Source organism: Saccopteryx bilineata, chromosome 1 (genome assembly GCF_036850765.1).
Source record: "Saccopteryx bilineata isolate mSacBil1 chromosome 1, mSacBil1_pri_phased_curated, whole genome shotgun sequence".
In the NCBI taxonomy this organism is placed as follows: domain Eukaryota; kingdom Metazoa; phylum Chordata; class Mammalia; order Chiroptera; family Emballonuridae; genus Saccopteryx; species Saccopteryx bilineata.
In genome coordinates this window covers 136,517,767-136,530,993 of record NC_089490.1, presented here as the reverse complement: position 1 = coordinate 136,530,993, position 13,227 = coordinate 136,517,767, and the positions used below count along the sequence as shown (strand labels likewise).

At 46.2% G+C, this 13,227-nt stretch overlaps 1 protein-coding gene, 1 non-coding gene and 1 pseudogene across 2 annotated transcripts in view; all 3 read right to left on the bottom strand.

Annotated features, from left to right (window-relative positions):
• Positions 1–10,031, bottom strand: part of BIN3 (bridging integrator 3) — a 39,975-nt gene extending 29,944 nt beyond the window's left edge. The window contains exon 1 of the mRNA XM_066267516.1: positions 9,908–10,031. Coding sequence (XP_066123613.1) covers positions 9,908–9,915 — 8 coding nt within the window. The 5' untranslated portion in view covers positions 9,916–10,031. The remainder of the gene's footprint in view (positions 1–9,907) is intronic.
• On the bottom strand, positions 5,086–5,232 carry LOC136321491 (U2 spliceosomal RNA; annotated as a pseudogene).
• Positions 10,032–12,436: 2,405 nt separating the features above from the next.
• LOC136321120 (small nucleolar RNA SNORA71) lies at positions 12,437–12,561 on the bottom strand. The gene has a single exon (XR_010728414.1). It is a non-coding gene; the product is annotated as a small nucleolar RNA SNORA71 (small nucleolar RNA).
• Between the last annotated feature and the right edge of the window lie 666 nt (positions 12,562–13,227).

Sequence of the window (13,227 nt, the reverse complement as noted above, 5' to 3'; positions counted from 1 at the left end):
CCTCGGCTCTGCTTCCCACCCCATAAACATGAGTACCAGAGGGCAGGAGAAGGGCTATTTTGGTCTCGGCAGCAAGATGAAGACATTTCTCTCAACTCTTCCCTTCTCCAACCCCCAACATGCCCCACCTCAGACAGAAAAAAGTTCTATGTGTACATAGAGAAAAGGTTCTATTTTCCTTCACAATAAAGAAAAGTCAACAGGATGTTCTCCAAAGCTACAAATATAGTTTTTCAAACAGTAAATATCTCTATTAGCAGCATGATGCCAGGTGGCTAATTCTGTTTCAGTAAAACCTTTCCAAAAGACTCCTGCTCTTGTGTAATTTCTATTTACAAAATCAGCTCTTTTGCATTTTCAATTTGCTAGGTTTCTCAATCTTTTGTTTCCCCACCCCTTCTAACACAGATGCAGAGAGACAAGAGGCAGGCCCAGATGGCAGTTTGGTGGGGATCCCCTGGTCACCTCGGCACACCCTTTGACCCTGTCTCCTGGGGAGAGTCCTCCACTCCCGTTACAAAGAAGAGTGTAAAGAAGCTAAAACCTACATATTCTTCCCTGGTCTTCATTTGGTCTCCAGAATTTGTTTCTACTGAATATAAATGAGCCTAAGCTTGGCTTGGGGGTGGAAAGAGCCCCCAAATGATTCAGTCTACCCCACCTCTATCTTTCTGATATCTTTAGCTGGGCAAAGATTGCAGTTTTGGGGGAGGGAGGAGGTGAGGAGGTGAAAATGGAGGGAGGGCTGGGCAAAGAGTTTGTGGCCTTGATAGTGGTTGAGATCCTGGCTCCTGGGGGAGTGGTCTGGGTCACTGTCTCAGCAAGAGCAGGAAGGTGGGCGAAAGGCAGCAGCTTCTGCAGGCTGGAAGGACAAGTCCTGCTTCCCCATCCTTGTTACTTGATCCTTGGGTCATTGCCTTGTCTGGTCTGAGGCTTCACCAAGGCTACACCACCTTGACAAGCTGAGAGAGAAAACCAAGGGCCAGAGCCAGGGCAGGGCTTATGGAGAGTCAGCTGGCTCCGGCAGAGCAGCTGCCGTTGAATGCCATCCTCTCTGAAGGGCCAGCTGGTCACAATGGCATTGGGCCAAGGAAAGTTCAGCCTGAGCAAGGACAGGGGAGACCCTATCAGAATGGGAAACAAACTGAGTTGTAAATGATCCATTTCCAGTGCCTATGTTCACAGCCTGTCCAGTCCCACCGCAGTCCTTCCCCTAAATTGCCTGGATCCAAAACCAGAGTACAGAGAGCACTCCCGACCTGATACAGGGCTGAGGAGGTGTGTGTGTGTTTAAAAATAAAAGGCATGGCTCTGTGGTGTGGGCCAGAACAACCCCCAGCTCAGCTGTGAGCCCTCCCTCCCCACTGCTCCCTAGGCTGACCTCTGAAAGTGAAGACAGAATGAACTGAGAATGTTAAGTGAGATAATCTATTCAAAGCAAACATTTATTGAGTATCTGCTATCGCAGGTGTCTGATCTGCCAGTTCATTTAAAGTGGTATGCTCCTGTATTTCATGCAAGAGACAGTGCACTCAGTAAGGGGATGGGCTCTGGAGCCAGACTGCTTGGGTTCAAGCCCTGGCTCTGGCAACTGCCAGCTGAGAGACCTTGAACAAGCCATCTAAGCTTCCTGTGTCTCAGTTCCCTCATTTATAAAATAGAACAATAATATACCTATTGTACAACATTGCTATTGAGTTTAATGCTTAAAACTGTTTCTGACATAACAATAAGCAGCGTGTGAGTACCTGCTGCAAAGATGATGATGGTGATATTTTGATGGTGGTGATCAAATGGAGGCCCGGCATGTGTGTGTGTGAGTGAGTTGCATGTTGGCACACCTGAAATAACTTTTTTGGTTTCAGGGCAAGCAGCAATCCCATACCAGAATGTACCACTACCAGGCCCAAGTGAATATATGTGTTTAAAATTGAGTGGTGACTTCAAAAACAAGAAGGCTGATGGAGCACGTAAAGGTCAAGAAAAGAGAGGAAGGCAGCCAATTCAGAGAGGTAGTTTGAAGTTCTTTTTTTTTCCTTTTTCTGGAAGTTCTTTAAGAAACTCCTAATATTTGACAGACAAGTTATCACCTCTTTTCATTCTAATCTGTTATGACAGAAAGATAGAAAGTGGGTTCCCATATTTTATAAAAGGGTAACATAAGGCATTCTGAGGTGGAAGATGTGTCCTGCTTACTCAATACACCAGAGAGGAGCCTCTGACGGCCCGACCTCCTCTCTGAGGGGTTTAAAGAGGCTTAGATGCACACAGACTCTGAAAGCACCAGTCCAACTGTTTAGCTTCTGAGGCACTATCTCCAATCTTATTTTCACTTCTGTTTCTCACCCACCAGGAATCTTTTTTTTTTTTTAAGTGAGAGGAGGGGAGATAGAGAGACTCCCACAGGTGCCCCGACCGGGATCCACCCACCTGGCGACCCCATCTGGAGCTGATGGTCAAATCAACTGGGCCATCCTCAGCACCTGAGGCCAATGCTTAACTCAACCAAAGGAGCCACTGGCTGATAGAGGGGAAGGGAGACAGAAGGGGGTGAGGGAGGGTAAGAGAGGCAGATGGTCGCTTCTCATGTGTGCCCTGACCAGGGGTCAAACCCGGGATGTCTGTACGCTGGGCCATTTTATCCACTAAGCCAACTGGCCAGGGCCCACCAGAAATCTTAAAAAGAGGTTTCACTCTTTCTTTTCCTCTCTCTGCCAAAGGTTTGACCCCTTGGAAACAGGAGGTTGAAGGAGGAGGGCCAAGTTAGAAACTTACTCCAAAGCCCACCTCCATAGGTCACCCCCAACTATTGTCCACAGGAGGCAATAATTCTCTTGCTATGAACAGTGAGGCCAGCCCTAGCCACCATGCCTAGCCAGGCCAAGCATGACAAAAGTTATAAAATATTGTAAACAACCAGAAAAATCATAGAGTGTATATAATACTGATGTATCCACCACCTAGCGCTGACAAATAGCACTGTCAGATTCTCCCACGGAGCCTCCTTGTCCTCTAAGCAGTACAACCGCACAGAGTCCTAGGAAGCTCCTGGAGGGCACAGCCTGATTCTAATCCCTGCTCTCCCTCCTTGCTACCTTGAATGGAACCACTCCCCTGAATTTAGTGCTTAGTCCCATACTTTTACTATGTAAGTTTATATCTCTAAACACAATGTAGTATTGTTTTAAAGGTCTAAGCTTTATATAAATAGTTCAGTAGTGAATGTATCATTTTGAAATTAGCTTTTCATGGTCAGTATTAGGTTTCTGAGATCTGTTCAAGCCCCAATTCATTCCATTAAACTACTACATTTTTCATAATGTAAAAACAGCACATTGTATTTACCCACTCTTTAGAGGCTGGGCATCTATACATAACGAAGCAACTGGCATTCCTGTGTCCTTGTGCATATCCTGTTGCTCAGGTACAGGAGCTTCTCTGGGTGAGGGGCAAGTCAGTCTTCAATGGTGGGAAGTATTGCACACATCTCCAAAGTGGCTGCATTACTTTATATCTCTCACAGCCCCCAGAGTGGCTGCTGGTCTCCCATGTTCCTCATTCTCAGCTTCTTGGCACTGCCAATCCTTAAAGTTTCTTCCAGTCTGATGGTTGTGAAGTGGCATCTCCTCGATGGATTAATCTGCTTTTCCCTGACTGCTAACAAACCAAACATCTCAGCATAAGCTTTTGTCTACTTGGGTTTTCAAAGTGATTGACAGTTTGCACGTATAGAGAGTAAGTTCTTACAAAGAACACAGCCAGTGTTTGCTATAGTTGCCCCTTCTGTATTTCTTATTATAACCCATGAAAAACAACCAAATAAACAACACAATCTCTAACCTGGCTGAAATCACAGGTGTTAGCTTATAGTCTGAATATGTGTAATAAACTCCTAGATAAGTATTTTTCAGACAAAGGTCTATGTAGAGTATCTACCCCTCATTGATCATGTTAACTGTTACTCATCAATGCATTGTAAACACACATTAAAATTATTTGGGAAATCAACTGAAATGTCATTCTAAAAAAGATGAAATAGAATGTAATAAAAAATATTGAAGTGCAGTGCACATATATTGTGTGAGTGTGTGTGTGTGTGCTATATCAAAGGTACTCCTAACTGTGAGTTGGATTCGAAATGTGTATTTTGGAAGCCACTGTCTACGTGAGCCTCCCTGGCTCTGTTCTTTTTCTTCTCTGATTGATCCTGTGGACTACTGCTAAATTAACTTGACTAAATCATTGCTTTTGTCATTCTACTTTCCTCCCCCAAACCCTTCAACTTCCAAAAACCTAGGCTCAATTTCAATTTCTCAGCCTGGCACTATGATGTGGCTCCAACTGGAGTGTCAACTCTTAACAAAAAAGCCTCTTACCCAAGTTGCTGTTCACTAAACTCAAACTGAGCTCCTGACTGTCTATTTGCCTCAAATATTTTTTTTGTGTGTGACAGAGACAGGGACAGAGATGAGAAGCATCAATTCTTCGTTGCAGCACCTTAGTTGTTCATTGATTGCTTTCTCGTATGTGCTTTGACCAGATGGCTACAGCAAAGTGAGTGACCCCTTGCTCAAGCCAGTGACCATGGGGTCATGTCTATGATCCCACGCTCAAGCCAGCAACCCCAATCTCAAGCTGGGGTCAGGAAATCAAGTGACCTCAGGGTTTTGAAGTTGGGTCCTCTGCATCCCAGTCCTACGCTCTATGCACTGCGCCACCGCCTGGTCAGGCTACCCCAAATGTTCTTGATGCATTCTGTCTCCCCACACCTTCCGCCACCATTTCTCATTCCCCACTGAAACAGTACATACTAGGGAAGTCAGGTCTGGTTACAATCCCATCCTCTACTTGAAGTCTTTCTTGATGACACCACTGACATTTAGTGATTCACTAAATGTCATCACTGTGAGTCCCTGGCACCTTTCATATGCTGGGCAAAGATGGATTGATTTTTATAACCTTTTAAATGTCCTCCAACATTTAGCATGGGTCCTTGTACATTAAAAATGTTCAATATTCATTAAACCAACAAATATTTATTGAGTAATATTTATGTGTAGCACACTACACTGGGACCCATTTAATGACTGGTCACCAAGATAATGGGTTTGTGGAAACATTTCTAATAGTTTAATTGCCAATCTAAAGCTGCTACAACAGATTTACTTAAAGAGTATAATACATAAGAAAACACCTTTGCACTTGATCTTAGCCAAAAGGCCGAGAAGCGATAGGAAGAAAACACCTTTGACTAAGAAGCTGTGTGACTCAACACACTCGACTCTTTCTAGAAAGAGTCCCTTGCCCCCCATTACACACAGCTAACATAAAAGTTAGATGTTTTTTACATCTGCGCCCAAAGCAATGTCTTGAATACAGAATCTCAGAGCCTCCTCACAAGGGCCCATTTTCTGGGCATTACCATGCTCTCCAGAGGACAGGGCTTGAGGAAAGCTTGGCCTGTCCTGTCACAGAACGAGTGGTATGGCTGCCACAGGCAGGGAGGCCCCAGAGCGGGAAGCAGCTGAACGGGTCCAGAATACACGAAGGTCTGCAGGACACAGACTTTTCTCACCTCATGTGTGAAAACTGGCGACTCCTGTAATTCATTCCCAACCTGGTAGTACCCATACATACCAGCAAAGTCAAGTAACTTCCTCTGGGATCCAATCAACTGGAGACTGGTCTTCCACGTTGCTAATGTTCCTGTCTGAGCACACAGAACACTCAGAAGATGGAGGTTTTAGCTCTTGTTCTGCCAGGCACTGTCTAATTGAATTCTAATAAGCTGTCAAAGGAAGATAATAAGGCCTGAACCACACCTACTTCAAAGGATAAATGTGAGGATGAGATCAGATAATGAATGGGGAAGCAACTTGAAAAGTTAAAAGCACTATACGAATGTAAGATAGCAATGGTTATGCTAGAGGAGAAAGAGACTCCACTGAGAAAATGTTTGAAACTGAATGGTTTTGTCTGACCCAGCAGTCTGCCATCTTGTCTTTATAGTCCATTCATTTCATTTCACAATTACCTATTAGGTACCTATTATGTTCAAGGTAGTATGTGAACACAAAGATGGAAGTTGTAGACCCTGCTCTCGTGAAGTTTACAGGGAAGAGGTGCACATTTGTGATACCTGGAAGATGGGTAAGTCCTATAGCAGAAGTACTGTAATACAGGAGAAATAAGTTGGTGTGTGTGTGTGTGTGGGGGGGGTAGGCAGGAGGGGAGGGAACATTCAGAGACATCCTCACAGAGTCTTCCTTGGAAGCCACTTCTTCCATCAGTCAATTTAACAATGGCATTCTTCATTTCAGAAAGTGGCTGGCAGTAGGTTTTCCACATTTATATCTTACAATTTTTCCTGAAGCTAAGGCAAGTCAGTAAATGGGGGAAAAAAAGTCCTCATTCATACAGTCAATACACATTTACTGTCAGGGAGACAGTGGTGACCAACAGACAGTTCCTGTTTTCAACAGCTCATAGACTAGTGGGTTTCCTGACAAGCAATCCAGTAATTCAGTACAAATGCTAATGAGGATCAGAGGAGGGACACTCAACCCAGCTTGATAGCATGTAGGGAGCCATTCAGAGAAGACCCTCAGCAGGGGATTGAAGCCTGTCCTGACTCTTGGCCTGGTGGACGGTAGACGTGGAGGTGGGGAGTAAAGGCATTTCAGGCAATGGGAACAGCACATAGAGTAGCAGAGGCAAGAGAGACCAGGAAAAGCTTGGACACAGGACCAAAGGTAGACAGCCACATCCAGAAGAGCCTTGTAAGTCATGGCCTGAAGTTAGGCCTTGAACCTAAAGATGATGGGGAGGATATACGGAGTGAGAACAGAAAAAAGAGAGAACAGACCCCGAGAGATAACCAATATTTGGCAAACAGAGGTAGAAAAGCCCAGAGGAGTTGGGGGAAAAATCCATGTCTGCAGAGTCTACATCCTTTTCACAACAGAGTGTCAGCTGGGATTATTCATTCCATGTTAATCCCATGGAGAAAACAAGACAGAAAAGGTTAAATGCTTGGCCAGGCCACACTGTAAATTAGGGAACCAGAACCTGCAGTCAGCACTCTAACTCCTAGCCAAATGTAGCTGCACTGCCTCTAATTTCCTTTATTCTGAGTTAAATGTCTGGACCTTTAGGTATAGGAAGATTTCCTCCAGTATTGCTTTTCCTTGTCATTTAAGCTTAAAATCATTACAGTGTGTGGTTCCAGGGAAGGCTACAATCCCCGGAGACAGCTAAATCAGATTAAAGTCACCATTCTTAATTCTACTTATTTCTCCTTCCATTACATAATCAAGACCCCCCCCCCCCCCCACCACACACACACACACACACAGAGGAGGACGTGGATAAGGAGTGGAGAGAGAGAAGCAATGGCTAGGATTAGTAATCTGAGATGTGAGCATCAAATGCCTTCTTCCTAGCAGGGCATACCACTGGACCACCTTGCTGAAAGGCGATGGGTGGATGGGTAGATGGTGCAGGAAGGGGGCAGGTACCCGCTAAACAAACAGGGTGTGGGTGGGCTGCACGCACAGAGGAAGCAGAGAACAAAGATCTCTCATTCTTAATGCAAAATCCACAGTGTGAAAAGGGCATCAATATTGGACATTTCTCACTGTGACATTTTGAAAGCCCAGAACAATGGTTACCCTCTGGGGACAAATAGGCTGCGTATCCCTAGGCCTTATTCAACGATAGCTGGCATATCCCATGTGCATGGTGAACTTGACCTTGGGCATCAAACTCTCATGATGGCTCTACGTCACTCTGGTCTCTTCCCCACTGAGAATTCCAGTCTTGGATGAATGGGTGGATTCATTCTGGGAGCAGAAAAACCACTCCAGGAGTGAATCAGAAGGATCCAGCCCGGTTCCCTTGCCAGCCATTGAACCAGGAACTGAGTGCAATTGTGTGCCCAGGCGCCGGTGCTGTTCCCCTATTAGGGAGAGGGGGTCAGAGTCCACGCAAGAGATGACGTAGAATTCCTCTAAGGAGGAAAAGAAAGGAATCTCAGCACTGAGGGACAAAGCTGCCCTTTTGGTTGTGACCCTCAATCCAAGGACGTGCCCAGATGTGCATATACTGGGAAATTAATTCTACTGGATAAAAATCTCAGCTTTTGCTAGACAGCTAATGGTCAATTTCAATGTTCTCCAACTGATGGACTTTAGGAAATAGGCTACTAGTTTTTCAGAAAAAAATTTTCTTGAAGACAGGTGAAAACAGTGTGCCTCAGAACACCCAGGGATCCCTTTTCTGTTAGCGGTATCTGTTCTACTCTTCTCCTGATTTGTAAGGAAAAGATCGCCTAATTTTTTTTTAATTGTAAACTCCTACCTAAGCAATAGGCAGCATCTGTACTTTCTGCTTTTTACCTTGAAAAATTAGGTGAGCGAACCAAATTTTCAAGATGCAGCTGGTAAGGGGACATGTACATCACAGGGTCAAGGGACCCAGGCTGACACTTTAAGGAAGTAATTCCTCTAGGAAAGGGAATTGAAGGATTGTCACTTTGCCCATCACTAACTAGGTTATCGCAAGATGGGAAAGTTAGCTTTTTAAGGCTCCAGCCCCCTATTGGCTTCCTGGAGCAAAGGTGGAAAGACAGGAGCAGCTCCTGCTGGGACTTATTAGGGCATTGCTCGGGGCTTCCCTCCATGTGCTGGCGACTACTGTCTGACATTTGTCCATCAATCTTACTCTAAGAAGCGAGGAAAAGAGAAGACAAAAATTGTCTAAATTTTACATTAGAGAGCTGTCCTTGACACTGACTGACACCAGCTGCTTATGGCCAGGGCTTACAGTCTCCACTGATGGCCAAATGTGAGCTTGCAGGAGCCTTCCTGAAGGATACCCTACCATCTTTGTTCACCATAACTAGGTATTGTGCATGTACTTGGAGTAAAGAAATATGCTATACTCTGAGGACAGAGTGGCAAGCATGCTCCCTGCGTGAATGAAACCTGGATCCAAAAAAGGGTTGACTCATCTTATACACCCCTGGGGGGTCTATGTACTCATACATGCACACTCAGAATCCCCCAAGGTTTGGGTTTGTGGATACACAGGTTCTTGGCCTGAAGATAAGGTCCTTTGGGCAAATTGAGTCTCACAAAATAAATCAACCATTAAACATTATGAAGTGTGTACTACAGCCAAGTACCATGTAGTCCTGTAGCAACCTACTCTCCAGCTCTGCATTTGTGACTCTACTACTCTGAGCCTCCTTGCTTCTTTTCTCACTGCCTGATGGTTCTTGGGATGTTTAAGCTTACCTATGCTTATTTTAAACTGAAAGCAGTGAGTGGTCATGGCCCTGGAAATGATTACAACCAGTCCAATCCTAATGTGGGAGTGTGGGTGTGGGTGTTTAATTCTGGCCCCTTCCAAAAGAGAAGTTTTGTCTTTTAAAGACTGTTCAACGGTGGAAAGGCTAGTCATCTGAAAGCAAGTGAGTTTTGATTAGTGACTGGGGCCCAGACTAGCGAAGTAAGAAGCGCAGCTCTGGTGGAGGCGGCGGAGGGGTGCCCATCGGGCAGAAAGAAGACACTCTACCTCAACGGGTATTTAAAAGAGAAGGGAACAAGGAAGTCCCTCACTTCAAGCAGCTGGGAGAAGACAGGACCAACTCCTTGGAACACAAAGTCAGAAACGGAGTCCGACGCGCGACCCCCGGCCCCTCTTCCCGGTAAGTACTGCCGAGAGACGAAGGCAACGCCAAAGCCGGGGGAAGGCCACTCGAACGACCCTCGAATAGGGGCCAGTCGGGGCCTGCTCTGGACGGAGGTTCCGTGCGGGGAGCGGAACGAGGGCACTCAAAAGGACGCAGGGCAAGGCGCATAGCGGGCCTGGGCTCCACCGGCCTTGCCGCCGGGGCCTCACTCACCAGCTCATGGTCCCGAACCTGCATCTGCCGCAGGGGTCCTCCGCAGCGGCCAGGTCCTCTGGGAGCACTTCCGGACTCAGCCAGTCTCCAGGAAGTGACGTATGCCCGCCCCTTCTGCCCAGAAAAGGAGGCTGAAGGGGCGGGGCCGGGCGCGTTAACCCTTCCGCCGCCGCGGATTTGCCCAAGCGATGTTCTCGCCCCAGACCTTCACGAGTGGGTTTGGGACTCCAGATTCAGCCTGTGGCCGGGCATGAGGGCCCCTGGGTTCGTTTTTTGCTTTCAACCCTGACCTGTATATTCACTTCCGCTGACTGCACGTGTCGCTTAACTGAGTTATTGCCTAGTTTTTCTGTCTGTAAAAAGATTTTTAATCCAGAGACCATAGCAGTAATTGTTTCAGAGGGAAGGAGCCAATGGGAAGAGGGTCTGAGGGACACTTCTATTCACTGTACGGTCTTTTGTCTTTTAAATTTTGTACATTGTACGTGCTGTTATCTGTTACAAACAAATCGATCTTTTCCCTCCTTCAAGATGTCGCAGGGCAGGCTCTGAACATAAATAGCATAGGTGCTTTTCAGGTTGGAATGTTCTGTGGATTTACTCAACACAAGAAGACAGAGTAACTGTTGCTCCTTATCTTCCAGCCCTTCTCTGTGCATCTGTCTACAGAACCCAAAGGATGGGACTGGTCCCACTCTTTCTACTCATTTATTTAACAAATATTCATTGAGCTCCTACAATGTGCCAGGCACTGTGCTAACATCAAGGATTCATCCATGCCCTCCCAGACTTAATACCTAGAGGGATAGGTAAATAGGCAACTAAGTAATAATAGATCATGGGAAAGAACAAGGGGCTCTGGCAGCCTATAGGCCACCCCCCACACCCCTGCAAGCTGCCCATGGGATTTTAGTCAAGGCTTCCAGGAGGAGCCAGTGTGTAAGCAAATCATGCTAGCTAGCCAGGTGAATCTGAGGTGAGGGTTGGGGAGAGTCCAGGCAGGAGGAACTTACCTTGATTGAGAAGGCGGCTGAGATCCAGGTAAGTGGCTCATTTGCCTTGGGTCTCCCGAAGTCATGATTCAGGGCCTTAGTCCCTCATAAGCTGCCTGGGGCTCTGGTTTGTGTTGGCCTCGTTACCCCTAAGGACCTCCTTGCTTCAGAAGCAAGAGGCATAGGCAGTAAGGCTGGTGCGGGTAACTGCTGGGCCTCTGGAAGCCTTCTCTCTGGGAATTCTCCTTCAAGTGGACTCTCGTGTTTTAGGGGCTGCTTGGAGAGTAGCTAAGTCAATGAATTAGAGCAGGGGTAGTCAACCTTTTTATACCTCCCGCCCACTTTTGTATCTCTGTTAGTAGTAAAATTTTCTAACCGCCCACCGGTTCTACAGTAATGGTGATTTATAAAGTAGGGAAGTAACTTTACTTTATAAAATTTATAAAGCAAGTTAAAGCATATAATAATAATTACTTACCAAATACTTTATGTCAGATTTTCGCTAAGTTTGGCAGAATAAATCTTTATAAAACAACTTACTATAGTTAAATCTATCTTTTTATTTGTACTTTGGTTGCTCCGCTACCGCCCACCATGAAAGCTGGAACACCCACTAGTGGGCGGTAGGGACCAGGTTGACTACCACTGAACTAGAGCATATGTATAATTTTTCAGACTGACCTTCCAGGGCAGGGTAGAGGGCTTGGCCAGGAGTAGGGGAGCTCAGAGGACTGTCCACAGGAGATAATCTCTCATTTATGTTTTCTCTCTCCCTTTTTTAAAGTAAGAGAATGGTAAATAGAGAGATAGATTCCCACATGCACCCTGACCGGGATCCACCTGGTAACCCCCATCTGGGGCCAATGCTTGACTCAACTGAGCTATCCTCAGTGCCTGGGGCTGGGCTGACCCTTGAACCAGTGGAGCCACTGGCTGTGAGAGGGGAAGAACGTGAGAAGGGGGGGAGGGAGAGGAAGAGAAGCAGATGGTTGCTCTCCTGTGTGCCCTGACCAGGGATTGAACCCAGTATGTCTGCATGCCAGGCTGATACTCAATCCACTGAGCAAACCAGCCAGGGTCATGTGTTTTCTTTAAAAAAAAAAATTATTTATTGATTTTAGTGAGAGAGAAAGAAAAAGAGAGACAGGAACATCAATCTGTTTCTGTATGTGCCCTGACCGAGGATTGAACCAACAACCTCTGTGCTTCGGAATGATGCTGTAACCAACTGTGCTCTCTGACCAGGGCTTCTCTTTCCGTTCTTGAGGGTCTAGAGTTTGACTCAGTAGAGGTTTTTCATTAGAGGGTGGGTCTCCAAGCATATGACAGAAATCAGCTTCATCACCATGACACTCCTCAGGAAACAAGTCAAAATTAGCACTAGAGCAGCCTCAAAGAGTGAAGACAACAGGGAGAAGTCCCCAAAGGGAAGCCAGGGCAGAGTGTGTAGGCAAAAGGAAGGACAGTTCTTGCTGCATTGCACAGGGTGTGATAGATAGGGGTGAGGGGGTGCTGGTTTTCTGTTGTTTTTTAGATGTGTACAAATGCTCCATGGTTTGGAATGGACAGGAGTAGACCCCCCAAACATGGGGAAATGTGTTCAGTAGTTCCTGTCCCTGCACTATCAATGACCAGGGCACAGGCCCACTTTTAAATGCAGGTGTGCTGTCTTTTTTGTGTTTTTTTTTCTCTTTTTTTAGAGAGAGACAGAAAGACATGAAGGGAGGGAGATGAGAAGCATCCACTCATAGTTGTCACACTTTAGTTGTTCATTGATAGCTTTCTTATATGTGCCTTGATGGGGATTCCAGTTGAGCCAGTGACCCCTTGCTCAAGGCAGCGACCTTGGGCTTCACGCCAACAACCTTTGGGCTCAAATCAGTGACCATGGGGACATGTCTATGGTCTCATTCTCGAGCCAGTGATCCCACACTCAAGCTAGTGACCTTAGAGTTTCAAACCTGGGTCCTCAGTATTCCAGGTTGACGCTCTATCCACTGTGCCACCACCTGGTCAGGTACATGTGCTGTATTTTTATGAGCCTCCTGGCACTTTAGCACCTATGGAAGCCTCTCCTACCTGCTTCTTTCTTTCTCCATACTCTGCCTCCCTTAGTTATTGCCTCATAGTGCTAGAGCATTTCCTAAAGTATTAGCCTAGGCAGCTGCCATGTCTCAGGGAAGGTCTGTTTCACAGCTGGGGGATAGTAGACACATCCCACAGGGCAAAAAGGATGAGTTCTAGACTAAGAGTCGGAGGAGTCCTGGACTCTAGTTCCATCTTTGGTACTATGGCTGACCTAAGAAGTCACATCCCTCTCTGGGCCTT